This window comes from Lissotriton vulgaris, chromosome 9 (genome assembly GCF_964263255.1).
Source record: "Lissotriton vulgaris chromosome 9, aLisVul1.2, whole genome shotgun sequence".
NCBI classification, from domain to species: Eukaryota; Metazoa; Chordata; class Amphibia; order Caudata; family Salamandridae; genus Lissotriton; species Lissotriton vulgaris.
In genome coordinates, this window is record NC_141697.1 from 7,524,847 (window position 1) to 7,552,257 (window position 27,411).

Sequence of the window (27,411 nt, forward strand, 5' to 3'; positions counted from 1 at the left end):
GTATGTCGTAACCACTTTTCCTCACCCTGGATCAACATGACTGACCACTTTGCGTTCATTGGTACTCTCACCCCGTGGCCACGGCCAGTCTGTCCATCACCCCTCTTAAATACCCTTGAATTACCGGGCAGTCCCAGAGGATATAGTAAAAGGATCCCACCTGTGTACATCCTCTTGCACACTGGGGTGTCTCCACCTTTTCTAATTTACGCAGCAGTATTTATGAGTAATACGAGCGATGTAGGACCTTCAGCTGGATTAGCCTAAATCTACCTCTGATCGCTATGTATCGGAGGCCTTGCAGGGCCTCCAACCATTCTTCGTCATCAATGTCATCAATGTCCTCTGTCCAAGTGTGTTATATTCTAAGTATTACATTTATGAGTAATCAGCCTGGGTCCTCCTAGATGCTCAGCCAGAGTGAGAGATGGCAGTGGAATGTTGGTGTGCCTGTGATGTTTGGAATGTTGGTGTCTGTGATGCGTGGAATGTTGGTGTGCCTGTGATGTGTGGAATGTTGTTGTGCCTGTGATGTTTGGAATGTTGGTGTACCTGTGATGCGTGGAATGTTGGTGTACCTGTGATGCGTGGAATGTTGGTGTGCCTGTGATGTGTGGAATGTTGGTGTGCCTGTGATGTTTGGAATGTTGGTGTACCTGTGATGCGTGGAATGTTGGTGTACCTGTGATGCGTGGAATGTTGGTGTACCTGTGATGCCTGGAAATTTGGTGTACCTGTGATGTGTGGAATGTTGGTGTGACTGTGATGCGTGGAATGCCTGGGTGCCGTGTGGATGAGTGGGGACAGTTGGAGATGGGCTGAGCAGCAGGCAGGCTGCTCCTGATGGAGTTGGTGTAGGAGATGTAGGAGCTCTTAGAATGCTGAACTGAAATTGGTACTACCCTAAACTTAAACCAATAAAGAAGACTTTGAATAATACTACAAGGCTACCAGTGTCTTAATGCGCAGGGTACAACAAAGTGTGTCTGAGTTGTCACAACAGGTCGGGGGAGTTGTTAATTACTTTCCGGTAGATCACTGATATTCCTTTTTCAGGGATGGGGTCGGCCAGGGGGGAAAAGTCGGGGAGGTGAGCGCCTTCTCGGATATGCTTCCTAAGAGCATTTCCAAGCTGAACATAGTGAAGTCTCTGAGTGGGGGAGACATGAAACCCCTGACTAAGGGCCTCAAAGGGGAGCAACGAGCAGTTTCTCCATATGTCTCCCAGGTGCTCAATTCCTATCTTTGCCCACTGTGCCAACCCCTGCAGACCAGACACCTCCCCCAGCTGGTTGCTATGCCAAAGAGGGGTCATCTAGATTGCCATCCCAGGTATCGATTAGCTTCAGTCCAACTCCTCACCACTGTCTCAGTATATATTGGTAGCGCTATTTTCTTTTTGCGGGCATATAGGACAGTTTCATGATTACCAGCTGGCATGGCAGCTCAGGCGACCCTATAGGCCGGTCTGTGCATACCCAGTCATGGACCATTAGGAGTTGTGAGGCCGAATAGTAGTTTTTAATGACCGGGGTTGCCAGCTTGCCGCCATAGATGCCTCTTTGTAACTTGCGCTGGGCTATACTTGGTGCTCCCCTTGCCAGACTAGTGATCGGAGCTCTTGAGCACTTTGTTTGAAGAAGGTTTGTGGGACCTGATAAGGTGTCTTTTGTAAGGCTTATAATAGTCTGGGAAGGGCCATCATTGTGTATAGTGCCGCCCTGCCCATTAGCGATTGAGGGAGGGTGGACCAATGTTATGTGTCTACGCAGAGGCGATGCAGCTGTGGGATGAAGTTTCGCTGCAGGAATAAATGCTGATCTTGGGTTTCAAATATCCCAAGGTATTTAAAGCCTTCCAAAACTGTCAGTGCCGCGGACATTGATGGGAGGCTTAGCTGGGGCCCAGACAGGGGAAATATTATTGATTCATCCCTTTTTAAGTTGTATTCTGCATAACTCCTGAATAGTTCAAAAATATGTGGGATGCGCGCAGTTGGAGGGATATGGTATGGAGAAATAGAAGACTATGGGCCAGATGTAGGTAGCCCAATACCAGTTGGTAATGGCCGAAATTCGGCAAATTCGCTGTTACCGACCGGTATTTAGGCTATCGAGATGTAGGAGCCCAAAAAATACCGATTTGGTAAATATGAATCGGTAAATACCGATTCGGATGTTACCGATTCGGTATTTACCGAATCGGTAGATGGTATGCAGGAAGCACATTTAGGAGTGCTTATGTGCTGTAAGGATTCGTTATTTACCACCAACTACAAGTTGGTGGTAAATATCGAAAACCTTAAAAAAAGCAAGTTTGTGCTTCTTTAACTGTGCCATGTGGCAGACATATATGGGAGCTTTCCTGCTGATCCGTTTTGCCTTGCATTCCACCGGTCCAGACCGTATCTTGTCCACTTACACGGTTCTGATATACGGCACTAATTAATGACGCTATGATCGCCCACTTATGCCCTGATACCGTCAGGCAGAGGTCAACACCATTTTTCACTAACACCCAACCTCCAGAGGCCCAATAATCGGCTAGATCACCAGTAATTTTATCTTTACGAATCCTTTTTAATCTGAGCACCCCTGAGCATGACTGTTAACCTTACCAAATGCATGCTTCATAGCTAAATATGAGTGGCAATTACCGCCACCATTTCATATTTAACCTCCATCTCCACAGATGCGAGAGGCCATTGAGCCATACCAGATCAACCCAAGGAACCCCTGCCTTGATCTTTGAGTGAGTACTGCGATTCATTGCCAATCCCACTGTGATTTGCCATTGAGCTCAACACCTCCAGTCTCTCTGATACTTGTCCTCTTTCCCCACAGACCGCCCCCCTCCCCCCTGTCTTGAGAAAGACCCGCCGTGACCACCTACAGGGGCACACAAGGGTCGAAACGTCAACGAATCCATAGGTTCAGAATCACCAGGATTCCCACAGTAATCAACAGGAATCCTCGGTTGAGATCAAACCATCATCTGACCAAACTCTAACTGTACCTGTATATACATCGTTATTGATTTATTTTCCACACTGTATATATTACCCTGTTCACTGAGCACTTTTTCACAAAAAGTCACAAAAATTGTTTATCACGGTCCTGCTATATATGTATAAATTAACTTACGAATGAAGTAATTCAGTTTTGTATAGAAGCAATCATGTATTAATATGTACAATACAATACTTTTGAACTTATAACCTCGTTCTTCCGTGTTTTGAGCAATTGATTTCTCACTAAACACTAGTCCCTGTATCAGAGAGCTGTTTTGTTTTCATTTGCATCTATGAGCATTGTTTAAATAACCTGTCCTACCCAACAGAACCAAATTTTTGTTAAACCCAGACATATATGTGCGCCACATGTGCACACATGCAAGATTCAGGGGTGCAACAGGGTGTCAATGTGACACCCTGCTATCCTTGAATGTGTTCCCCCTTTTACCGAATCAGTATTTACTGATTCCGTAATTCCCATTCATTCCTATGGGCCTCCAGGCTCATAGGAATGAATGGGAATTACCGAATTGGTTAACACAGAATCGGTATTTACCGAATTTTACAGATTCGGTAAAATTTACCAAATCAATACCTACATACCATTTAACGATTCTGAAATACCGAATTGGTAAAATTCGGTATTTTAGAATCTGTAAAGTTGGATTACCTACATCTGGCCCTATGTTGTCTGCATATGGTTAGATGGTTCCTCCAATCCAGCTGATGATGGAATGCCCCATATTAGCGGCTCACCCCGTATCCATACTGCCAGTGACTCCAGGGCCAGGGCAAAAAGGAGGGGCGACATTGGGCATCCCTGTCTGGTGCCCCTGCCGGCGCGATGACCCGAGAAATTGCACAGCTGACCCGAACCCTGGCAGCAGGCCCTGGTAAAGCAGTTTGACCCACATGCAGAATTTCCAGCCAAATCCCAATCTTGCTAGGATGGCGAACAGGTATGGCCATTCCATACTATCGAATGCCATGAAAGCATCAGTGCCATCCGTGTGGTCTGCTGAGTTGAGGGCTCACTTGTCATGTGAAGAACTCCGTATATTCTGCGCAAGTTGAGTCTGGTACTCCTTACGTGGCATAAAGCCCGACTGGTCTACATGACTAATGTCTGGGAGGACCACCATGAGCCTTGACACCAGGGCTTTTTCAAGGACCTTCATCTCCACATTTAGGAGGGAGATCGGTCAGTAGGAGCCACAGTCCTCTGGAGGCATGCCAGTTTTGCGAATGACCACTATTGTGGCCGTTCGTTGGTCTTCCGGGAGGGATCCCATCTCCACTGCTGCTCGGAACACATTGCCGCTTGGAACATCTCCAGTATTGACCATGTGGTTTTACTTCAAAGCCCCTTGTATAACTCGACCGGCAGGCTGTTAGGCCCTGCCGCCTTCCTGGACTGCAAAGAACCCAGGGCCGTTGCTACCTTCTCCTCTGTCTGTTCGGCTTCAAGACTGTCCCTGGCCTCACCCGAGAGTGTTTAGATGATAAAATCACTCAGGAGCTCCTCAGATTTTGACCTCCTGCTAATTGGTTTGTGGAGGCTCTCGTGGTATGAAGCAAAGATCTCTAACTCTCACCACCCACGACCTATCCCTATCCCTCTTTTCCTGCCAAGCCAGTAGTTAGGAGACCTCGGAGAGTCAGCACTGTGTGGAACCTGGCTGATGAAACGGCCGTTTCATCAGCCAGGTTCCTCAAGTCGTACTGCCTCAGTGCTAATCTGTGTTGGAGGTCTGCGCTACACTCCCTAGTCACCTCTGTCTACAACCTCAGGACGTCCTCTTCTATCATGTTGCATGCAACTTGTGTCAACTTTCTCTTCCAACCTATCAGGGCCTGAGCATGGCCTCATATCACTGCCATAACTGCCTCCGATATGATGCATGGAGAGAAGACCGATCCATAGTTTTCCTTAAAGTACAACTCGGGCCCCAAGTTCAGCTTGTCTTTGATGTCCCTATCTCCTAAATACATGGGTCTAGTCTAGGGTAGCTGTTGGTGTGAATTGTGGGTCCCCTAAGTGACACTTGCACTGGTGAGTGGTCTGATATGCTCCGTTCTAAGTGTTCGGCGCCTTGAAAGCTCCCAACTTGGTCATGTTGCGTAAGGAATTAGTCAGTGTGTGAAAAGGACCCATAGGTCACTGAGTAACAGGCGCATTGCTTTAAGAGGGAGTTCTGGATTTCCCACAGGTCTGTCAGGCCCAACGCTAAGGCAAAGTGAGGAGAGTTCTCCCCCTGACTTGGCTACTTGCTGAACCAAGTCGATCCAGCGCCGGGTCCATCACTTCATTCTTGTCTCCCCCTACAAGGAGGATCCCGTGGGGAGTTTCAGGAGTCAAGCAATGAGTTGTAGCAGTATAACCGCATGTAGTTTGGGTGGAATGTATAGGGAACAGAGGTTTAATGATCGGCCCTCCCAAATCCCAGACAAGGCTACATGACACCCCAGGGTGTCCCACCATATTTACTTGACCATGAGTGGCAGTAGTTTCTTAACCAGGATTCCCACCACGCAGGAACTGGATGTGAACACCAAGTGGGCTACTAGTTTGTATCCAAATCGGTCTTGGGCCTTATAATGCATCTCTTGTAGTAGTATGCTGTCAAGGAGGTGACGTTTAATGTATTGTGGGACAAGGGTACATTTAATTTTATTCTCGAATCCATTTATGTTCCAAGACCATATTCGTAAGGTCCCTTAATTAAGGACCTTCATTAGTGGCGGTCAATACCTTTCCAACCCTCCTGAGTTAAGGTTCTGAGTGTTTGTACTATGCATTGACTGCTAGATTGATAAGCATAACTGTAGAACCAAGTAATCAATTAAAGCCCCAAATACCCCCCTCCGTCCATCCATGCTTAGTGAGAGAAAACACCCCCACTTCCTCAACCTGCAGAGTGCCTATCGCCCAAAACTGTGAATTAAACAATTAGGAAGCGGCATGCTGCCAAATCAAGGATATCACATTATGGTTAACCCCTTCAAATCATGTGGCCCGGCCTTCATATGCATTGGTCCAACTGCTACCTTGTTATGTGGCATAAGCTCATAATAGACATAGACCATTTTTCTCATGGCTTGGCCCCAACTGATGTTTCAGGAGCTCAAGAAATGGGGAGCTCCATACTTCATCTTTTTGTCTCTTTCTGTTTCTTGGTTTGACTGGCCGGCCAGAGACGCTGGGTCGCTCACCTCCAGAGGTCAGCCCTTCTGGACATTTGTTTTCCTCTGGTTCTTCCCCCAGTCTGTAACCCTTCAGCCCTCTAGCCAATCCCAGCGACATAAAGAACAGTTTCCCCTCCATCAAGACCTTGAGCTTGGCAGGGAATAACATCATGCATTTGAGATTTTTGTCTCTTGGGGCTTTCTTGACCATATCAAATGACCTTCTTTGGTGCTGCACTTAAAGGGTAAAGTCAGGTAAAAATTGTATTGCTGTGTTCTCATATTGTAGTTTCTGTGAGAGCGTGCCGCTTGTAGAATTGCATCATGGTCCCTAAAGTTAATTATTCGGGTTATGGTTTGCAAGGGCAGGGGGCGCCTGGATATGGCAGCGACCCCAGAGCTCTGTGGGCTCGTTCGACAGAAAAGTAATTTGACAGGCGCTTGGGTCGGAGGGTGTGGAGGATTAGGTCTTAAAAAAAAAGATCAACTGGGGGCGTGGCTTGGACGGCAGAGCTGATGGCTGCCTGATCCTGCCGCTGTGTCAAAACGGAGATAACAAAGCTATTTGCTCCGGTAACGAGCGAGGATATAACCCTACAAAAACAAGTTCAAGGCTTCGGAAACAAAGATGAGATGCTGTCCTCTTCAAGAAGCTAGACGCCACAAGAAAGGAGGAAAAAGTACTATAAAGGGCGAAGCAGAGCGAGTACAAAGGGAAGAAAGATGGCGAGGACGAAAACGAAAACGAGCAGGGGCTCAAAGAAGTCGTGCTAGACGGGAAAAGGCTCCTCTGCACAGAAGGACTACAGACGCTCACCGACCCAACAATAACAGTCGGTAAATGGGAAAGTTAAAATCAGGAGGGGAGCTAAAATCAGGAGGGAAGCGCGAGCCAGCGTCTAGCCGCATTGCAGTGCCGTGCAGGGCGTATCGATTACTAGCGCACAGATTCCCCAGCGCCGTAAGACTGTGCAGCAGGGCGGGGGCAGGCTGTCTGATTTCTAAGACCAAGGAGAAAACTGCCAAAAAGTGGGCCTGGGTGGGAAATTTTGTTATGCTTGTGGAATTTGCGTTATATTTAAATTTTTTCGTTTCGAGGAGAGCGCGAAAATGTCAAAACTTTCGCAATCTGCCACGAAACTGAAGTTTTTTCTTGTTCGCGCTTTAAAAATGTGTTCTTGCATGTGCAGTAGTGACTTACTGGGTCCCTGCGTTTGCTGACGAGTTTTCCTATCAGTTCACGTGCGCAACGAGATGTTGGATTGTTGGTAACTGGTTGCGCTACCCCGCGTGAGTTTGTGATCGCGAATACGTCATTCGACCCGGAATAGGAAATAAGCATCGCGAGCAAGAAGGCCGCGGCCATTAGCGACTGCATGGGCAAGTTAGAGGTACATTTCCCCGTGAGGAGCACGCAAAAAAACATCACGAACGTGCGAGAAAAGCAAACTCCGCATCTTTGCGAAAGTTCCGCATGCTCAAGGAGATTTTGCGCACTTTTCGCGATAGTTTGCAAATTCCGCCCACCCCTACCAAAAACCGAACCACAAGCTCAACTTGCACCAACGCCCAAAATTGAAACCGAAACTCAGGAGGAGAGCGCGAGCCAACGTCTAACCGCATGCAGCACACATCGATAGCTAGTGCACAGATTCCCCAGTGCCGCAAGAAGTGCAACAGTAGCGGGTAAGGGAGCGGACAGTCCAGTTACCAAGACAGAAGAAAGAAACCACCTAAGACCGATCCACGAGAATACCCCGCAACCGCGCCCGGAAACAAAGCCGAAACGGGAGCGGCCCCTAAAAACACACCAGCAATGGCGGGCGAACCATGAGTAATTCACTAAAATAAAGCGCGGAAGAAGCAGTAAACGCTCACATGCATGAAATGTAGCGAGCAGGTAGCACTACAGCAACAAGATAGAGGCACGGCACATGGAAAGAAGTGCCTAACAAAACAACAGTGGTATCCCAGCCCAAGATGGCGGACAAACCAATGGAAGCCCTTTAGAGGAGCTCAGACCCATGACTGCGCGCCCCTAGGCACCGACACATACACACAGCGCCCCAGACCAGACAGAGCTATGGTAACACAACGGGAGAGCCCAACGAGAAATACCCAAGCCCCTCTGTTTGGGAGGTCAGGTAGGACAGAAAGGATTGACGTCACTAGCAGTACGCCAGGGGGCTGGAACTTTGGGGAATCTCTGCGGACAACAAAGAGAGTCCACAGCGCCAGAAAAAATGTAATGCTCACAGCCCATTGAGCATTATCAGAGGTTTACCATGGAGGCACAAGCACAAGAACTAGTGGGTGATCCCCAAAACATATCAGCCAGGCAGCTCCCCAGAGAGAAGGTCCCCGCCAATAGCGGAAGATAAACAGCAGATAACAAAAGGGAGAGACAAAGCTTACATAGAGAGCGGCGACATAGAGAGAGGAACAAAGACAGAAGTGAACCAAAGAAAAGAGGGCATACAGAGAAACACCAAGAGAGCAAGAAAGATAAAAAGGGAAGGTAAAGAAGAAAAAACAGCATGGCAGACAGGGAAGTGAAACAACATCAACAGCAACTAAAGAACAGCAAAGGTAAACCAGCAACATCAGACTCACCCATCAAACAGAAACCGGACATAAACAGCACCCTGGAAATGATCATAAAAAAATTAGCAGAAGTGCGCGACCTGGCGAAAACTGCAAAACTCCCCACGGACACAATCTAACTAGAGATAGCGGCAGTCAGAGCAGACCTGAACTCAGTCAACATTAGACGCACAGCTGCAGAGCAACGGATCAGAGATGTAGAGGACTCTACCCACAACACAAGCAAGGAGGTTAAGTCAATATCAGAGATAGCATAGGCACTCTAAAAGCAGATAGTGGAGATGGAGGACAAGAACCGCAGAGGGAACATCTGCTTACTTGGGATCCCGGAAGGGGCAGAGGACATGGCGAGGTCCTGCTCAGCATTCCTCGAAGACCTGATTCCCAAGCTCACCAACCTAACATTCACTCTCCAATTCGAGCTAGATAAGGCATACAGAATTCCCGCTTTCAAATCCTCAACATCCCAAACCGCTCGACCTATCATATGTAAACCCTTGAGATCGCAACATCTGGAAGACATTTTTAACTATGCCCGCAAAAACCACCAGATCAACTGGAAAGGCCACAAGATCATCCTCATGCAGGATTATTCTAAACCCATGGTCAACACCAGGAAAGGCTTTATAGTCCCATGCCAAAGACTTAGGAGTAAGAACATTCCATTCTCGTTTGTGGCCCCCACAAAATTCAAGATGATAGATAAAGGCTAAAACCATGTCTTCACCGACCCAAGAGACCTGGTGAACTTCCTAGAGTGCCTATCAGGCCTCAACATGGACACCTCACAACCCGGCTCCGCAAAGAGAGGACCTTCACCGGAACCGAACACCGGGTGAGCAATAACCTGAAAAGAACTACCTCACTAAAGAATCTGAAAACATATCTACCTCAAAGATACCAGGAACTACCTCAAACATTATCTACCTCATAACGACACAACAACTACCTCACACCAGAAGTCAATAGCAAGAACCAACCAGCTAGACTCGACAATTTCGCAGGGAGGAAGAATGAACCATCAAATGAGATCTCTCAAGGCACAGCAGCGTATCCTTTTTGAGCACAACTCATGGATCTACGTACCAACCAGGCAAGTCACTCACCCAACAACATTTCTCCGGGAGGCGGAATGGTGATCCTGCTGTCGCACCTCCGACATACGAGTAACTTGCGGGGGAAGGCATGTGGGGGCAAGGGGGCAAGGAGGGGGAAATCTACCCTAGGATATCTCAGTTTACTGTCCTCTGTATTTCCAGTCTTTTCTTCTTTTCCCACCTTCGTTCTCACTGCACACGTTATCTGACAAAGCCTGCAAAACAATACACAATAGAGGGGGCCCACGTAAAGAGAGAAATACGGATGGGGCAAGAGACACTTGAGTGTTGGGCACACAGAACCACCACACTACACTATAGCTGGTGACTCATAACAAAATACTCACCCTGACAACTGACCTCAATATAGTATCCCTCAATGTCAAGGGTCTAAATCACTCCATTAAATGCAGGAAAATAGTGGCTACCTACCAAAGACCAAAGGTGATGTAATTCTATTGTAGGAAACCAAGCTGTCCAAGGAAAATGCCAAACTAGTCAGAGCTAACTGGATTGTGCAAACGGCTTGCTCACCAGCCGACAAAAAGAAGAGATGGGTCGTGACCCTAATATCCAAAAGATAAAAAATAACAATAGAATCGCACTCCCACAACAAGGAGGGCAGACTCCTAATAACACAACTGAAGAGGGGGAGGAGCTGTTCCACGTAGCAAATATATACAGCCCCAATACAGAATACCCCGCCTTCTGGGCGGAGGTATCAAGTTAGACAACTTCCCTCAAGACAAGCTCATCCCACTAGATCACATAATAAACAGGCAATCATCATGTCACTACCACCCGACCAACTCGCACCCCTCACTCCATAACATTTGCTCCAAATTCAACCTCGAAGACGCATGAGGACTACAACACCCAGAAACTAGAGACTACACTTCTACTCCAACCCACACAACTCCGACACCAGGATAGACTACATACTAAATTCAGGTACACACATACATCTAATCGAACACTCCGAAATAGCACCAGGACTAGTGTTAGACCACTCATGCATCAGCCGAACAATAAGTGGGAGCCACAACGAAGCTGTCCCCAGGAGATGGCGCTTTAACAATGAAATCCTATCAGACCCAGCAAGCAAAAAAGAAAACGAGGGCACCATAATAGATTACCTAAGCCACAATGATACCCCAGAGACTAGTGTTAACACACTATGGAAGGACCTAAAAGCAACAATCAGGGGTAAAATAATTGGGATTAAGGCAAAAGTGAACAAAAATGCGAACGTGAGACTAACCCAAGTAGAGAAAGAGATAAAAAGATCAGAACTTGACCAATGAAAAGCCACAAAAGATAACAAATTCCTAGCGAGACTAACACAGAACAAATATGAATGTTACAAAATCCTGAGTGAGAGAGCAGGGCTGTGGTTCAACAAGTGAAAAGCCCTTAACCTGTGCAAGGCAAACAGAGCGGGAAAGCTCCTTGCCTCCTACCAGAAACACAAACGCAACCAATTTGCCGTCTCATCTATCACAGACTCAAACAATAAAACACACACACAAGACACAAAGATATTCTCAATACATTCCAGGAGTTCTACTCAGAGCTATATAGGAATGGCCAGACTCTCAATCAAGAAGAATGCACAAAATACCTTCACAGATTAGGGCTCCCGAAGCTAAACACTGCAGACACACCAAGGCTAAGCCAGGAAACTAATGTCACTGAAAAAAAATAAGGCCCCTGGACCAGACGGACACACAGCGGATTTCTACAAGACCTTTTTAACTCAACTAAACCCAACCATGAAAAGGGTCTTTCACCATGCTGCTAATATAGGGAAGGTACCTCAATACATGACAGAGGCTAATATAATAGTCATTCAAAAAGAGGGTAAAGACCACCAACTACCAAAAACTACAGACCCATATCTCTCATCAATGTGGACTGCAAAATCTATGCCAAAATACTGGTAGTCAGACTAAACACAGTTCTCCCCAAATTAATAAGCAATTCCCAAGTCGGCTTCATGCGCAGCCGTATATCTAGAGACAGTACCCGTTTCTTTGCCATATGCTACAACAAGTGTCCGCCAAACTGTTGCCGGCGATAGCTATAACACTAGATGCAGAAAAGGCCTTTGATAAGGTTTCCTGGGTCTTCCTAGAGAAATGTATGCAGACCTTCAACCTAGGGGAGTCATATATATGGATGAATATAGCCCTTTATCAGGCCCGACAGCTCGCATCACAGTTACGGGCACACTTTCCGACCCCTTCACACTGCAGCAAGGAACCAGGCAGGGATGCCCACTGTCACCCGCACTTTCTTAATGGCCCTTGAACCCCTTCTCCGGGACATAAAGCTGAACACTAGCATAAAAGGGGTCGATATCAATGGAACCATAGTTAAACTAGCTGCATATGCGGACCACATACTGATGGTAACAGAACAACCAAAGCCCTCAATAAGTGCACTAATGACTGCAATAGCAGATGACTCCAGGCTATCAGGATATAAACTAAACAATGATAAATATAAATGTGAAGCACAAAACATCCACCGCACAAGAGACACGCTAGGAGACTCAGGTTTGACCTGGCAGACTGGACACATCAAATACTTAGGAATGTATTTCGGTACAGACCTAGTCAACACTCTACACCACAATGAGAAGACGCTATTAGAAAAAAATTAAGAAACTTCTGGACTCCTGGAGCCCTAGATTCATAACTTTGTGGGGAAGAACTGAAACGATAAAAATGATGATCACCCCAATGATTACCTACCTGATAAGCATGCTCCCACTCCTACTCACAGACGAGTTCCAGAGGAAAATCGATATCATGTTCACTATATTCCTCTGGCATGGTAAAAAAGCAAGGATTAATATTAGGAAGCTGAGATTGGAGAAAATACAAGGAGAGGTACACTTAGCAGATTTTAGAGTGTTCCAACTAGCCTTTCTTAGAGAAAGCCATTCTGAACAACCTGAGCCCACTGGCCCTGCTAACATCAAACTCGTACTCCCACACATTGAAACCTATCTTTGAAAACACAAAAACTGCACTCCTAAAAGTTGACAAGAAGTTGGAAGTTAGTATCAAAGGCTCCAAGTCAGAATCACTTTGGGCGAATAGCAAACTTAAGTACAAGGGGGAAAGCCTCACCTTCGACACATGGATAGAAAAAGATATATGCTTCCCGCAACAACTAGAAAATGGGGAACACCCCATTACTTTCTCGGAACTAAAAACAAGCCACCACCTCAAAGACATAGACCTTTACAGAGTCCTGAAAATAAGAACAGCCTTATCAAAGAGGAATCTAACAAGCGCTCAACCCTCAATCTTCTGATATGTATCCAACATTAGCAAACTAGTTCACCAAGTCTCACAACTATACAAGCTGTTAGGCCCCAAAGCCAACAAACTTAATGAGAAAACAATAGCGCACTGGAATAACTAGTCCAACACCCCACTCAATAAACACAAATGGGTATCTCTGTGGGTCTTGGCCTCGCGATATAAGATCACTCAGCTCTAGCACAAACTAAATTCAGGCTGCTCCACAAAGAATTCTGGACCCCAGCCCGACTACACACATTAGGACTCAAGGAAGACTCCCTCTGCTGGAATTGTAACAAAGAGAAGGGGGACCTAGCACACCTGATTTTCCAATGCCCTACACTTAAAGTATTCTGGGGTAAGGTATTTGACTTTGTTAATAAAGTGTTTAACTGCAAACTTGAGATGGAATTCTCCTCCCTCACCACAGCGTTTATACGTGCGATGGTAACCTCTGAACGGGATAAGGATCGAATAGATCTTTTGATGACAACTGCAGTTAAATTGGTATTAACCAACTGGAAAGACACAAGCAAAGCTAGCTTCAAAGGATGGATCAATTGGATATCACACCTCAGAGAAGCGGACAGCATTGCACTACAGTACTCACCCTGAAAGCGACCTTGAGGGGGCTTTGGGAAGCTCTGGACAAGTATCTGGACTCTTATGATCCCCTAGAAACAAAGAGCCCTCATAAGGAATATACCAAAACCCAAACCAAAGACACAGAACAAAACAGAGGATGAGCTCGCAGGCTGAATCATGAACCCTAAATGACTGAAAGACGGAAGGCAGTTTGTATAGCTGTCTCCAATGTAAGATCTAGCGAATGTACCTCTCTACAGCCCTGTCCTATCCCCTTTTTATTTCACCTCTAACTTTGCTGTCCTTTCCTCCTTACATAAGCATCAATGTAAGAACGATTTTTGCCATTCGTGGTTTACCATGCAACTATACCTGTGATTGTATACTGTATATAAAAATATTAACAAAAAAAAGAAAAAAGAAAAAAATCAACTGATTGACCCTCAGCACCCTCCAGGACCCCCACCACACTGAGGTTGTTGCATTTGGCCCTTCCCTCCTGATCCTCAATGCGGGCCATCATGTCCTTTTGTTGTTTTGTGAGGCACGAAACCTGTTCCTTTAGTCTTTTTGCCTTGCTATGTAGGCCCCCTATGTTCGTTTCGGCCACGGAGATCTAATCTGCTATTTTGCAAAGATCAGCACAAAGCAAGCTCACTTCCTCAGTCAACTGTGCCGGAAGATCTCTCATTGCTTTCATGATGTATTTCAGTGAGGGCTCTGGTGTGGAGTCTCTTCCGCCAATGAGTCCTCAGACTTCCCCCCAACCTCTCCTAGCTGTCCAATTGTGACTGTTTATTTATCCATTTGTTTGGACGGACCCATGTGGGTGCCCTTGATGAGGACCATTTCCAGCAATAGGCCTTAACCAGTTTTTAGCCTTGGTACAATGGTGGGGGTGCCTCCCTTAAATGTATTCCACTCTGGTATGCTAATGTGTTGGCCAGATTTGCCCCCCGCACTGCACCCGGCTTTAGAGGCTTCTGGATCTTAACCCGGCATCGTCCGTCTACCAGCCCCACCTTCTCTCTTGAAGGCCAGGTGTGTCCTGCACCAGAGTGGGCCCGCCTGGCCGCAACAATTCTCAGTGTGGTGGCCCTCAGCAGCCCACACTCTCCATGCGACAGACCTATCAGGCCAGGGAGGGAACCTCTGGATATATTGCCTCCGCAACCACCGGGGAGCCTCCAAGATTAACTGCCTGGGGGGGCGAACTGTTCACCGCTCCCAACATAGTCTCAGCCTTAGACTTGTTGCATATCTGCTTATCGTGCCGCTAGGGGACTCCTTTTAAATAGCGGGGGGTCGACCTTCACGTCTTTTGCCGCCCTCCACTCGAGCCCACCAACAGCTCTGCAGCTCCAGGCCCCACACAGTCCACCCTTGTTTCTTCTGGAGATGCAGGGATCATCAGTTCCTGCAGACGGTGCCCGTCCAGACCCGGGTGGAATACATCGTTCTGGACTGTCTTCACCTTCAGCTACTCTGTCTCGTCGGGCGGTTTTGTTCGGTCTGCACCATCTTGGGCCCGCTTGCTGCTTGTCTCTGGTACTCGATGCCTCCTTAAGCCACCCCCAAGCGTCAGCGATAGCTTTCCCTACGCCCCAATTACCAAGGTAAGCAGCATGATGACCAATGGATCATTACGGATGTTTCCCGGGGGCTACACACTGTCAGCTGGTGGAGTTTGTTCATTGAGCGGCCCTCTTGGTCGGCTGCAAGCCATGCCCCCTTCTCTTTTATTTTTAAGTCAAACACAGAATTGTTAGTTGTGAAAGCAGAATATGTTGTTGGATAGGAGTTACAGCGCCTATGTTTTGTAATTTGTAGGTTCTGCTGAGATTTCTATGAAATGAAAAAGAAAGATTGTTTCCTTTTCATGTTCCCTCGCAAAGTCCATGATCACAAGGAGGGGTTGACGGATGAGTGCAGTTTCCTGTAAGACAGCTAGTGGGAGTGAAGACCTCACTGGACCCATGTACCTAATGCTGTACGTGAGTGCCTAACTTGTCAAGAAAGAAGATGCCCTCTTTTACCTAAGTAGCCCCTGTCTCGTCTTTAAAGAACCTTCCCTCAAGACTCAAGAGTACGGGCCTCATTTATGGCATTTTGGCTTAGAGCAGCCCAGCAAGGTGCCTCACTGCGCTGCACTATGCCACAGTGAAAGGGCAAGGATTTACTGTACTTATCCAATACGGTGTCGTGTAGTTCCTATAAATCTATATAGGATCTGGGAGTTTAGACAACATAGACTATGGGATTGGTATCCAGACTGATTCCAGAAACCCCCATAAGATAAGTTAGTCTGTAGTCCTGGTAGCTCATAGTGCCCCTATGCAACCGTCTTACCATGGAGTGAATAGTTTCTGGCAACCATCGAACATGACACAACCCTGATCCCTCAGAATCATGGAAACAGTACAGTACTTTTCGCTCAGTCACTCGTGCTCACTTTGTCTCAGAGAGATACAGAGAATAAACGGTGGGGACGATTTGAATAAGCACTTATTGGACCAGTCATTCGAGTGTAAAATAGGTGTGCTAAAACAAATATAAATGATTGCAAGCACCAATAGAGTAAAAGGATTGCGGATTCCTACCATAGTGCTAAAACAATGAATACAGGCAGGTATATGCTAATGCTAATGTTAATGTTAAAAGGGTTTGTAGAGCGCACAGCTACTCAACAGAGTGCCCGGCGCAGAGACAGAAAATACATGAACCAGAAGAGGAAAAACTCCAGTACCGGGGTGGCGGCCATTATGCTGTTTGTTGGAACAACCAGGTTTCCAGTTGTTTCCTGAAGGCTAGTATTTTCGTGGCCTGAACGAAATTGGCAGCTTGTTCCAAAATCTAGCCACTTGTACTTGAAACGAGCTGCCGCCACGGTGGGCTCTGAGACAGTTAGGTATCACGTTTAGATGTTGGCCCGCTGACCTAAGGGATCTGCCTGGAACGTACTGTGAGACTCTCCTGCGGATGTACCGAGCCCCCATGCCATGCAGAGCTTTGAAAGCCAGGACTAATGCTGTAAAGAAAATTCTGCATTGGACAGGCAGCCAATTCAGATTCTTCAGATGGTGAGAGATCTGGTCTCTAGGTCTGAGCCTCAGTACTGCTCTGACAGCCGCGTTCTGTATGACTTGAAGTCTATTCAGCAAGAACTCTGGTAGGCCTAAATAAAGGATGTTGGCATAGTCAAGTCTGGAGGTAATATGGGCCTGAACGACCATCTTTCTGTGAGAATTCGGCAGCAGAAAGAGATACCTACGGAGCATTTTCAGGTGACCAAAACAAGTACCTGCCACCAACTGTACATGAGGTGTCATAGATAAGGCATCGTTCATTTTCACTCCCAAGTTTTTTACAATCTTAACTGCTGACTAGGAGGCGACATATCCATTGGCTACCATTGTTTCCAGGCGTCCAGGAGTAGGGTGCCAAAGAAGATGATTTCAGACTTTTCCGAGTTACATTTAAGGTGGTTATGTCTGACCCAGGCAAAGACTTCTCTCAGACATGTATTTATCTTCTTCCCGTTTAATTCCTCCCCTTCTTACATGTGAACAGCAACTGAGTGTCGTCGACCTAAGATACAATCATTGCCTCACCCGCTTATGTCAGGGTGGCTAAGGGAGCCAGGTACAAATTAAAAAGTACTGGGCTTAAGATAGACCCTGTGGCACACCGACGTTCAAAGGCGGAATACTGGCTACAAACGGGGGCAACCAGACATCTCGGTTTCTATCCTTCAAAAAGGAGGAAAACCTCTCCGACTCCATGCAACCGAGTCCACTCTCCTGTAATCTCTGCAGAAGGTGACCGTGGGGCACGGTGTCAAAGGCGGCAGAGAGGTCTAAAAGGATAAGAACCACTTTGCTTCCTTTATCATGGGACTCTTTGATAGATTCGGAGACCTCAAGCAATACCGTCTCTGTACTAAGGTTCTGTCTAAAACCAGACTGACTTGGGTGAAGAAAGTTATTAGCTACGTATGTAAAATACATGACAGTAATACATGCGTATTCCTATGATGCCACCCTACCTAGATGTACTTATGTGTACCTAAAATGTATGTAGGTGTAGAGCCAAGAATTCCCCTAGAATAAATTCAACCTCGATACCTGAAGTGAGAGACTATGGGGCCCTGTCTTGGTCTCGAGATGGACACCCCATGAGGAATGTCAGACCACTGCGAGGTGGAGTGTCTGCGTGCAGGAACCTCAGGCTCTTGCAGCAGTGTGTCGGCATGGAAGTCCTTTTTCTCCTCTCCCTACCTCAGCAAAGATATGATGTTCATACACCCAAAGTGGTACCCTCACGGGTTGTACCTTGCTGTGTCATGTCAGGCTAGGGTGATAGAAGAAATGACCTTTATACATAGTAATTATACAGGAGATGGTAGACCTGCTGAAATTCCAAGAATCCTCATGCTTAATGAATGAGGCTAGTTTTCGGAGAAAAACCCCACTCCTTTAGGCAGTACCGTGACTAGGTAAAAGGTCAGTATTAAGAACCGTTGTGTAGTGTAATGGCAGGGGACATGTAGGTGAAAAGATTGGTTACTACCTGAGCCTATATCGGGATAACTGTATGAAACATATCACCCACTCCTCTTCCGACTGGACAACATACTAAAAAGGACAAAAAATGTGCTTCTAAAATAAGCTCATACTTATGTAAAAATAAAGGCATAAAAAATGGTAAAAGGATAGCATGAGCTGTAGAAGTCCATTAAAATATGTTAATATATATGGTCTGAACAACTATGAGTGCCTGAAAGCCATGCTGTTGAGCAAGATAAGCATAAAAAAGAATGTTATTGTTTTAAAGTTCCAAGTTTGGTTGTTTTTGAAAAAGGCCAAATTTTTCGCAGCACACAATGAGCCAAATGTTTATGTGTCCTGTGTGGGAGATGCAACATCACTGCTGCTTGCTATCGCAGACAACGATCCCTGCAACACCTCACTGATCAGGTCAATCGAGCACCGATGATCTTCTGTAAAGCCCATAGCTGATGCTTTGGAAGCCTGTACAATATCCAAGGCCTAGATGCCTGTAGAGGAGCCGGTCTTCGTTCGAAAAGGAGCTGAAGTGTCATGTGGTGGCTCTAAGAATGCAGACACCAACATAGAAATACGCTGAGGACAGAGCAGGACACGGGTCCAGTAAAGCATCTTCATCTGGTGGCACAACCGATGGAAGTGTTAGACAGAGATCCAACATGCATTCTTGTCTGTAGAACAGGCATTGGAGGACAGGCAGAACACAGTCAATCCATAATGGTCGAAATTATAGGAAGCAAGCCTCGCTGAGCTCCCAAAGTCGAGGTGTGCCCAGATGGAGTACCATACGATCACGGTATCGGCGTTCCAAGAGTGTTTTTTCCATCTCCTTGGTGACTGGAACATCCATTGTGTATAAGGAAAGTTGCAATCAGGATTCCTGCTATTTGGAACAGGATCAGCAGAAGTCCTCCAAAAATGCTTGAGAATACGGACTGTATGAAGGGTGGAATCACTCCGAAGACTGTCTGAAAGGTGCTTAACAGTCCAGAACCTATGGTCTTAAATAGGTGTACTACACCCTCCATATCAGACATGTTACAGATACGTTGTACCATTTCTGTGAAAAGGAAAGGGCAGTTAGTTCGTACAAATGCCTGTATCTCAGCTGGGGACCTTGCAACCCATAAGCTCAAAAGTCTCTTGGGCGTCGGTTAAGGGCACGGTTTTCTGGAAAAGCATGGCTTTCATTGGGCTCAGAGTATCAAACTGTTTAAAGAAAACATTCAAAGAAGGCCATAACTGCGCCTCCAGTTTTTCAATAAGCATTGTATATTTTGCGCCTCCCTGTGCCATTGTTTTCTGCTTCTTAGTTACATTGTATGTAGAGAACAGGGACATACTGTTGATAAATCGCCAAGGCACATAACCAGCACGCAACGATTATAGCGTCCAGCTTAATAACATATTAGAACGTAACTGAGATTGTCCGTGTTGTAGTATGGACAAATCCTGCTCTATGACATCTATAGTAGAAGATACAATGTTGCCCAGTAAATAAATCCTGGATGTTAATGTGGTCATACCATTATCAACAACCACTAAGGCCTTTTCTAAGTTAATCCTATCAATTTCACAAAGTCTCTCCGCAGCTTCCTGGTGAGAGATTTTCTAAATGTAATTATAAACAGCGTATAAGAAAAGTTTCTGACGTGGCTGTGGGGGACCCTATAAAAAAGCTCCCTTTAATCCATGTCTTCTGACAGTAAGGATAAGTGTTGTTTCACCTGTGATAGTGTTGAGGTATTTAGCCAACTGAGGCATAACTTCCTAACACCGTATGATGTCACCAGCCCCAGATGTTCTCGTTGTACATAACGTTGGTCCAGCCTATGGATACCAAACCCTTCGGTGGTACCTCTGAATCTTGTTTGACATCTATTTGTGTCTGTAGGCCAAACCAATCATCCGTTCCAATCAGGTTCTGAAGAATTATATGAAATTGTATGTGTCATGTCTTCTACTACTTATATGAAATTGTATGTGTCATGTCTTCTACTACATCCCCATCATTTTTTGTAAAGTTTTGCCACCCCTCAAATTGTGATGGTGAGGGAATCTGAGGTGTGTTCAAATCTTTATTTTTGATCAGTCAAAGACAGGAAGTCTGTTGCACAGTGCCACTCAGAAGGATGAGTTGCTGCAGAATGAGAAATGCTCAATATAGAGCCTCTGTTCTCTGAACTTGCCATTCCTTTGAACCCCAGACTGATTTTATGTCTTTAGTGGCCTTCCCTAAGTTGAAACACTGTTCAGATAGGTAGTCAAAAAAGGATGCAGAGTATATCTGTTTGGTGTTTGTCATCATATTTTTCTGTGCAGTTCTAGGTACAACCTTATAGTAATATTAGGCCGGGTCTGAAGTGTTACACCCTGAAAAATAGGAAAACTTCTGTGCGCGCTTTCTTCAACTACCTTTTGGTGGTGTTGGCCAATGTTCCCATTGGTGGTATGTAAAAACATTACGTGGGGGCTGGATTTATGTTAAAAGTGATGGCCATAATGTTAGTAACAGTACATTGTGTCATAATGAGTTATGTCCTGTAACATTCAATGCTTGAAAATGCAGCAGATTGTTCTAAATCAGACATATTCTTAACAGTTTTAAAATCCCAATTGTCAGAAAATGTACTGGAGGTAATTATGTCATTTAAGGAAATTTTAAATACATGAGGTATTTTCAAAAGTTCTCTAGGACCAAATACATCATATGAAACTCTGTCCCAAACTATACCATCAGGAATTGGAAAAGCTGAAATGTTCATGAAGGACAGGTCTCTTTGTACACAATGAGATGACGCAAGAGGTTTCAGCACCGAGTTCACATGTGATACTGTAGAGAGTTCTGGGAGATAGCTTTGATTCATGAGTAAGCAAAAGACAGTCACTAGGCCAATACAGAATAGAAAAAACAATATTCCAGTTATTATCCAGAACTTTAGCCATGGCGAAACTAGGTAAGTCTAGTAAAGAAATATGTAGAAGTCATGTAGTAGTTGTGTACGGGAAACTGGATCTGACGCTAATAAAGAAGGTATCAAAATCGTTGCAGTAGCCAGATGCAGTTCGACCTATCTTTGGTAGCTCATCAGGTTTTGTAGAACAGCAGACATCTTGTGTAGAGGTATATTGATGTAGATATCAGTGGTAGACCAAATTGATAGTTGGCTTTCATTTGTGTTTTGTTGTTCTGTTTCAACAGGAACTAGTTCCATTTAATTGTTGGTAAGTTGATTACTTTGTATTGGTGACTCTTCGAATGTTATGAGCCTTTCTGTCTGAACTTCCTGAATGGTAGCGAGAAGAGAGCACTACTTCCCAGGAGCCCACGAGGCCTACTATTCAGAATTGAATACATAGTGTGGTTTGATCAGGTCGATGGAGACAAGCTCTTATCTTTTTTGCCGGCAAGAGGTGGAAGAAGTACTGTTCTCGTTCCTTTGACAGCCAAGACAGGTACAGGCTTTCTGAATAAAGGTCCAAATTCTTTCTTGTCCACTATCTTTTCTCAGACCAGATCATGAAGTTTTGGAATCCAAGCAGGTCTTGCTTTGACTGATTTAACTTCCCCAGTGGTGGTGCGTTTTACTCGCATAATGCTTTGTAATGCCCAGAATTCGTTGAGATCCTGTAAAGCATCCAAACATTTATTGATGTTTTATCTGCCACTGTGCTTTCATAATCGAGATCAGATATCCACATTCTCGTCCCAAATAGGACTTTGTAAGGAGTAACACCTCCTAGGGAACTTCTTGGCATATAGTTGAGAGCTCTCTGGACCTCATATAGGTGAATGACCCAACTACTACCCGAAGCTAATACCCTTGCTATTAAAGATTGCTTTAAGTCCTGGTTTTTCCTCTCCACAACTGAGTTTCCCTCGAAATGGTATGGAAAGGAGTACCACAATGCAACACCCAAACTTCCCATGGCTTCCATGTAAGCCCTAAAGCTAAACGCAGGGCCACTGTCAATGTAATGTACCAACTGCGTATGTCCCTATAAAGACTCGCAAATCTCCAATAACAGTTTGAGCGTCAGCCAAGAGCTGAGGCCCTATATCTATAGGAATCTGGAGCATAAATCCCCTGCTCCCAAAATATACTTGTAAGCCCTGTCTGATAGTACGAGGCCGCAGTTTTTCCAAATAGACACAAGCGAGTGGTCTGTCTGACAACAATAAGGGTGTCTGCGCTGTACAGGCTACTGTGAAACCCTTCATGTCACACTTTAAGACAAAATTCTTTGTATGTTTAGTTAACCATGGCCACCAACAGCGTTGTTTCATTAAAGAAACCGTTGCAGTAACTCCTGCATGTGCAGAACCCAGACCCTCGTGTGCAGCTAGAATTAAACTTAATCTGCGATCCATGTTTGGTATATCTCTATCCCCCACTCTTGGAATCTGAGCATACAGAATGTTGTTTGCATCTAACTTGTAGGAGTACTTGAGTGGAAATGTCTTTGATACAGCTGAGCTGTTTTTGCGTGAAGCAATGACAGCTACCATTATGTCTCTGTTTATTCTCATACTAGAACGAGTGATTGCAGCTATGGATTCAGTTCGTACTGCCCCTTTACAGCTTCATCAGCCAATGAATTCCCTTCAATGTGAACGCCATCACGTTGATGACTCAGCATGTGTATCACGTGAGCTCTTGGTAGTTCATTTTTTAACTCAGCTACCTGTTCCCATGGCAATTGATGCTTAATTGTGCAACCTTTTGAGTCTTTACACCCATTCTGACCCCATGAAGGAAGATATGTGTTGTATGACTAGACACAGAAAAAAGAATCACACACAATCAGTGTGGGGAATTCTCGTCTGTGATTATAAGTGCAAGTGATAGGGATTTTAATTTTGCCAGCTGAGCCGTGCAGTCTCCTAGAGACTGTGTCTTCGTTCAGCTAGGATGGAACTTTTTGTCCTGCATACGACCTTTTACAATCACACATGCGTCGCTGTATTGTTGTTTACTCCCTACGGTCGGCTGAGCAGATCCGTCAGTGTAAATAATATATTTATACTGATCTAGAGGCATTATCTAATTCGGGAGAGGATATTCTTGATCATATTGCAGGAATGCTTGCGTTTTAAGTGTAGAGCCAAATTTGTAATCTACATCTGTTGCTGTTGCAGTGAGAGAATTAGCCCCCGGAGGACTTATCATGCTCCAGATGGAATTTCCCCAGATGATATCCAGAGAACAGCTATACCAAGACTGGTTCTCAAAAATAAAACACAGATTCTACTTGTGTTTGGAGAAATACCACCTGTTACAATAACTTCAAAGCTCCATTAATGACCAAGGACATTTACTAAATTTTAAAGAGACCACTATATTTTGATATCCATTTTGTGACTGGTGATGGAAGTTAGCCTGTGACCGCCTCTCAAGTATAGAAAACGCCCTGATTAGGAGTTCAGGCTATACATATATACAAACTTTAAGATGCCACTTGACAACTGAGGCCTTATGCATTCCGCTGTATAGAATACTGGTCACATCCATCTTGAGGTCAACTTTAATTATAACAAGCCCTGAAGAAGTCCCCTGCGTGGGACGAAACGCGTCGGCTGTGTGGTACTCCATTTGTGCTGAATAAACATTGAAAATCCAAAAAATGAGAATCATCGTTTGCAACTTATTGTAATATCCATTTATCTATTATTGCTTGTGGTGCACCTTAGCTGTTGTAGAAATCAACTTTGAATTCCTTAGGGAATTAGCATCGGGACGGTGGGTGCTACTCAGTGTGCACACGATTCCCTTTCTTTATTTTAGCGACAAACTAGAAACTCAAAGGGGTGATCTGAGATTAGGTGTTTCAAGAGGTAGGGACCACCGTTAGATCTGCATTGTCACATTTAGCCCATTGTATCCATCTTGGATGTAAAGCTTTATCATTAGGAATGCTTGCCTTTGTAGCAGCCTCTTAGGCTTGTACTGGCGTCACGACAATTATTTGTTTCCCCTAAGCCAGTGCATTTTCTCTCACTACAGTGGTCTGTACTGCTGTCAGAATTTTTTCTGTGGAAGCAAAACGCATTTCAGTGTTTTTGTAAAAGTGTGATTTATATGCTATATGTGCTGTTTCGCCTTCACTGAAAGATAGGTTAGTGTACCCAGATTGGGCCGCTATAACACGGATCACCAAATTTGTGGTGTTTACACATGTGTGTAGGTGATTGGAAACTATCATATCAGCTTGTAAGGAACAAAGGATATCTGTGTATTTCTGTGTCCAATCCCAAACTAAAAAATCAGGTCGGCTGTACTCCCTCTTGTTCTATACCCCGCCTGACAAGGAGGTAGGATATTATTCTCGACTATCCAGTGACTACGTTTACTTAAGATCTTCTTTGTGTAAACTTTTTGCAAGGTATCTATTAAGCTGATTGGCCCATAATTGTCTCCTTACCTTTTTCATATATAGGCACTACTTCAGCCCCCTTCCATGTAGTTGGCACCAGTGCTCCTGAAGCGACTGCATTGCAGGGCCGGTTTACATGTGATGCCCAAACCACTGCATCGTGTTTCAAAAGGTACCCAGGAATTTTGTTGAGGCCCGGTGCCTTCCCTGTTTTATTCACAGCAATAACTTCAATGGCCTCGCTTATGCTTATATGTAAGATAAATATTATATCTTGGCTCGGTGGAGCCTGTATAAGCCCAAGAAACTCCTTCTCAGTCCATATTGCCTCAGAATATGTTAGTAAAATGCCTACTGCAGGTACTGGGGTCCAAATACTAGTCGGTGTTGGTAAAGGCATCCTTGCTACCATGTACAATTATTTTCCAGAATAGAGGGTGATTTTTATTTGCGAGTCTTCTGTCTCCCTTCTCCAATCTTCTGAATGGCAAGTCTGATTTGCTGAAATCTACCAGTGGAAGACAGCAGGGTTGTGGTAAGTATTCCCTGTGCAAAATCCTGTTAGCACAGAGATCAGAATTTACCCTCCCAGCTTGTAGGCAAGCCTAGGCATGAGAAGAGAGGTTGTCTGCGTATTTCATCTCTGTGTGCTTAGCAAACACACAAGGCAAACTGATTTCAAAAGCAGTGTTTCAAAGTTGCTATTGGTAAGCCTTTAGCTGGGGTTCTGTGGACCAGGTTTTAAGTGACCAACAGTGAAAGTCAGCACAGTCCATGTGGCAGGAGAGAGCAGAGCTGGACTAGAAACCAAACTTGGCCCTGGCACCAATGTCACACTAGCTCCACACTGCAGGGGAAGCGCCTAGCCCAGGGACACAGGTGCATGGTTGTGTCAAGACAGCAGTCCTCTGAAAGAAGCCCCCTGGACTGCCAAGGAGATGCCAGTGAGGGAACAATGACCAGCATGGCCCGGGAAGAACGCGTGTGCTGGCAGTGCCGGTGAGTGCATTTTTACATGCAGGACATACCTCTGTTTCAGTGAGTTATGACGTGAGAAATCACCTGTAAATCATTAACGAAAAAACCCTTAAAAGAACATGTCAGGATCCCACCTATTATACAGGTAGTGAAGTGTACCGTGTACTGTAATGATTTGTAAGCCTCAGTTCACAACCTTAGTCAGTGAAGTGCAGTACTGATATCCCCACAGCCCCAGAGCACCCCTTGCTGCTCTGTCCATGACATATAAATCTCTCCATGCAGGGGGAGGGACAGTGGGGAGGCAGGGCTGACCTCGGCAGTGGGGAGGCCGGGCTGACCTACCCACAGCCCCGGAGCACCCCTGGCTGCTCTGTGCATGACATCTAATGCTCTCCAAGCAGGAGGAGGGACAGTGGGAGGCAGGGCTGACCTCCCTACAGCCCCAGAGCACCCCTGGCCGCTCTGTGCATGACACCTAAAGCTCTCCATGCAGGGGAGAGGGACAGTGGGGAGGCAGGGCTGACCTCCCTACAGCCCCAGAGCACCCCTGGCTGCTCTGTGCATGACATCTAAAGCTCTCCATGCAGGGGAGAGGGACAGTGATGAGACAGGGCTGACCTCCCCACAGCCCCAGAGCACCCCTTGCCGCTCTGTGCATGACATCTAAAGCTCTCCATGCAGGGGAGAGGGACAGTGGGGAGGCAGGGCTGACCTCCCCACAGCCCCAGAGCACCCCTGGCTGCTCTGTGCATGCCATCTAAAGCTCTCCATGCAGGGGAGAGGGACAGTGGGGAGGTGATGCTTACCTTGTCATAGGTGTACCGAATGTCTGCCACAGAGATTCCAGTGATGAGCAAGAAAGGTACTTGGTCACTGCCAGAGCCGGGGCCTTCAACGCTACAGAAAGAAGGAGGAGATTAGCTGAGATATGCACAGGTCTTCATCCTAAGGCAGGTCTCAGGATTGACCCCCAGCAAGTTATTTGGAACAGCACACTTTGTATTCATTAATATTCCAGACCAGGACAGAATAACTTTTGTTAAATTCTCAACTTCCGTCTTCCCCAGACTACTCCTGAACTTCTGTATCTGATGTGGGTCTTCACTGCCCAAGCCCCCTCCCCCCTTAACGATACCAGAAAGGCACATACCCTGGGACGGACTTGTCATGCTTCGAAGGGATGCTCGCCAGCCAAGTGTCATACACCGTCTTCCTGCCCGCCGTGACCTCAGATGGGTTGGGATTCTCAACCTCATGAAGAAAAGGGAAGAATGTAAGAAACCAGCAACCCAGACTCAGTGCCCTTCACCCAAGGACTAATGCCCCATGAGCCCATGTGGGTTTATCTGGGTACAGCCTCAACAGCTCACCCAAGGATCAATGTACCTTAAGACCATGCTGCAACCATTTGGGCACAACCCCAACACTTCAGACCCTGGGCTGAAGACCTATCGGCCCAGTGGACGAACCATGTAGGCACAAACCCAACAATACCCCTTCAATGCAGGAACCATGGGGGCACAACTCCAAAATGTTACCCCAGGACCGACTCCCCTTCTTTGAATAATGAAGGTGGTATGGTAGGCCAAGAAACAGTGGACTCAAGCATTCCATCCATCACCTTTTGGTATTCTTCCCTTTGTTGTTTTTTCCTTTATACAATGATCGCACAACCCATTATCTTGACTTGA

The 27,411-nt window shown here is 45.8% G+C and overlaps 1 protein-coding gene across 1 annotated transcript in view; it reads right to left on the reverse strand.

Moving 5' to 3' along the window:
- Nucleotides 1-27,411, reverse strand: part of LOC147689523 (glutamate carboxypeptidase 2-like) — a 583,351-nt gene that overhangs the window by 173,342 nt on the left and 382,598 nt on the right. Inside the window, exons 13-14 of the mRNA XM_086936912.1 lie at nucleotides 26,871-26,971; nucleotides 26,527-26,617 (exon numbers count right to left, since the gene is read on the reverse strand). Coding sequence (XP_086793038.1) covers nucleotides 26,527-26,617; nucleotides 26,871-26,971 — 192 coding nt within the window. The remainder of the gene's footprint in view (nucleotides 1-26,526; nucleotides 26,618-26,870; nucleotides 26,972-27,411) is intronic.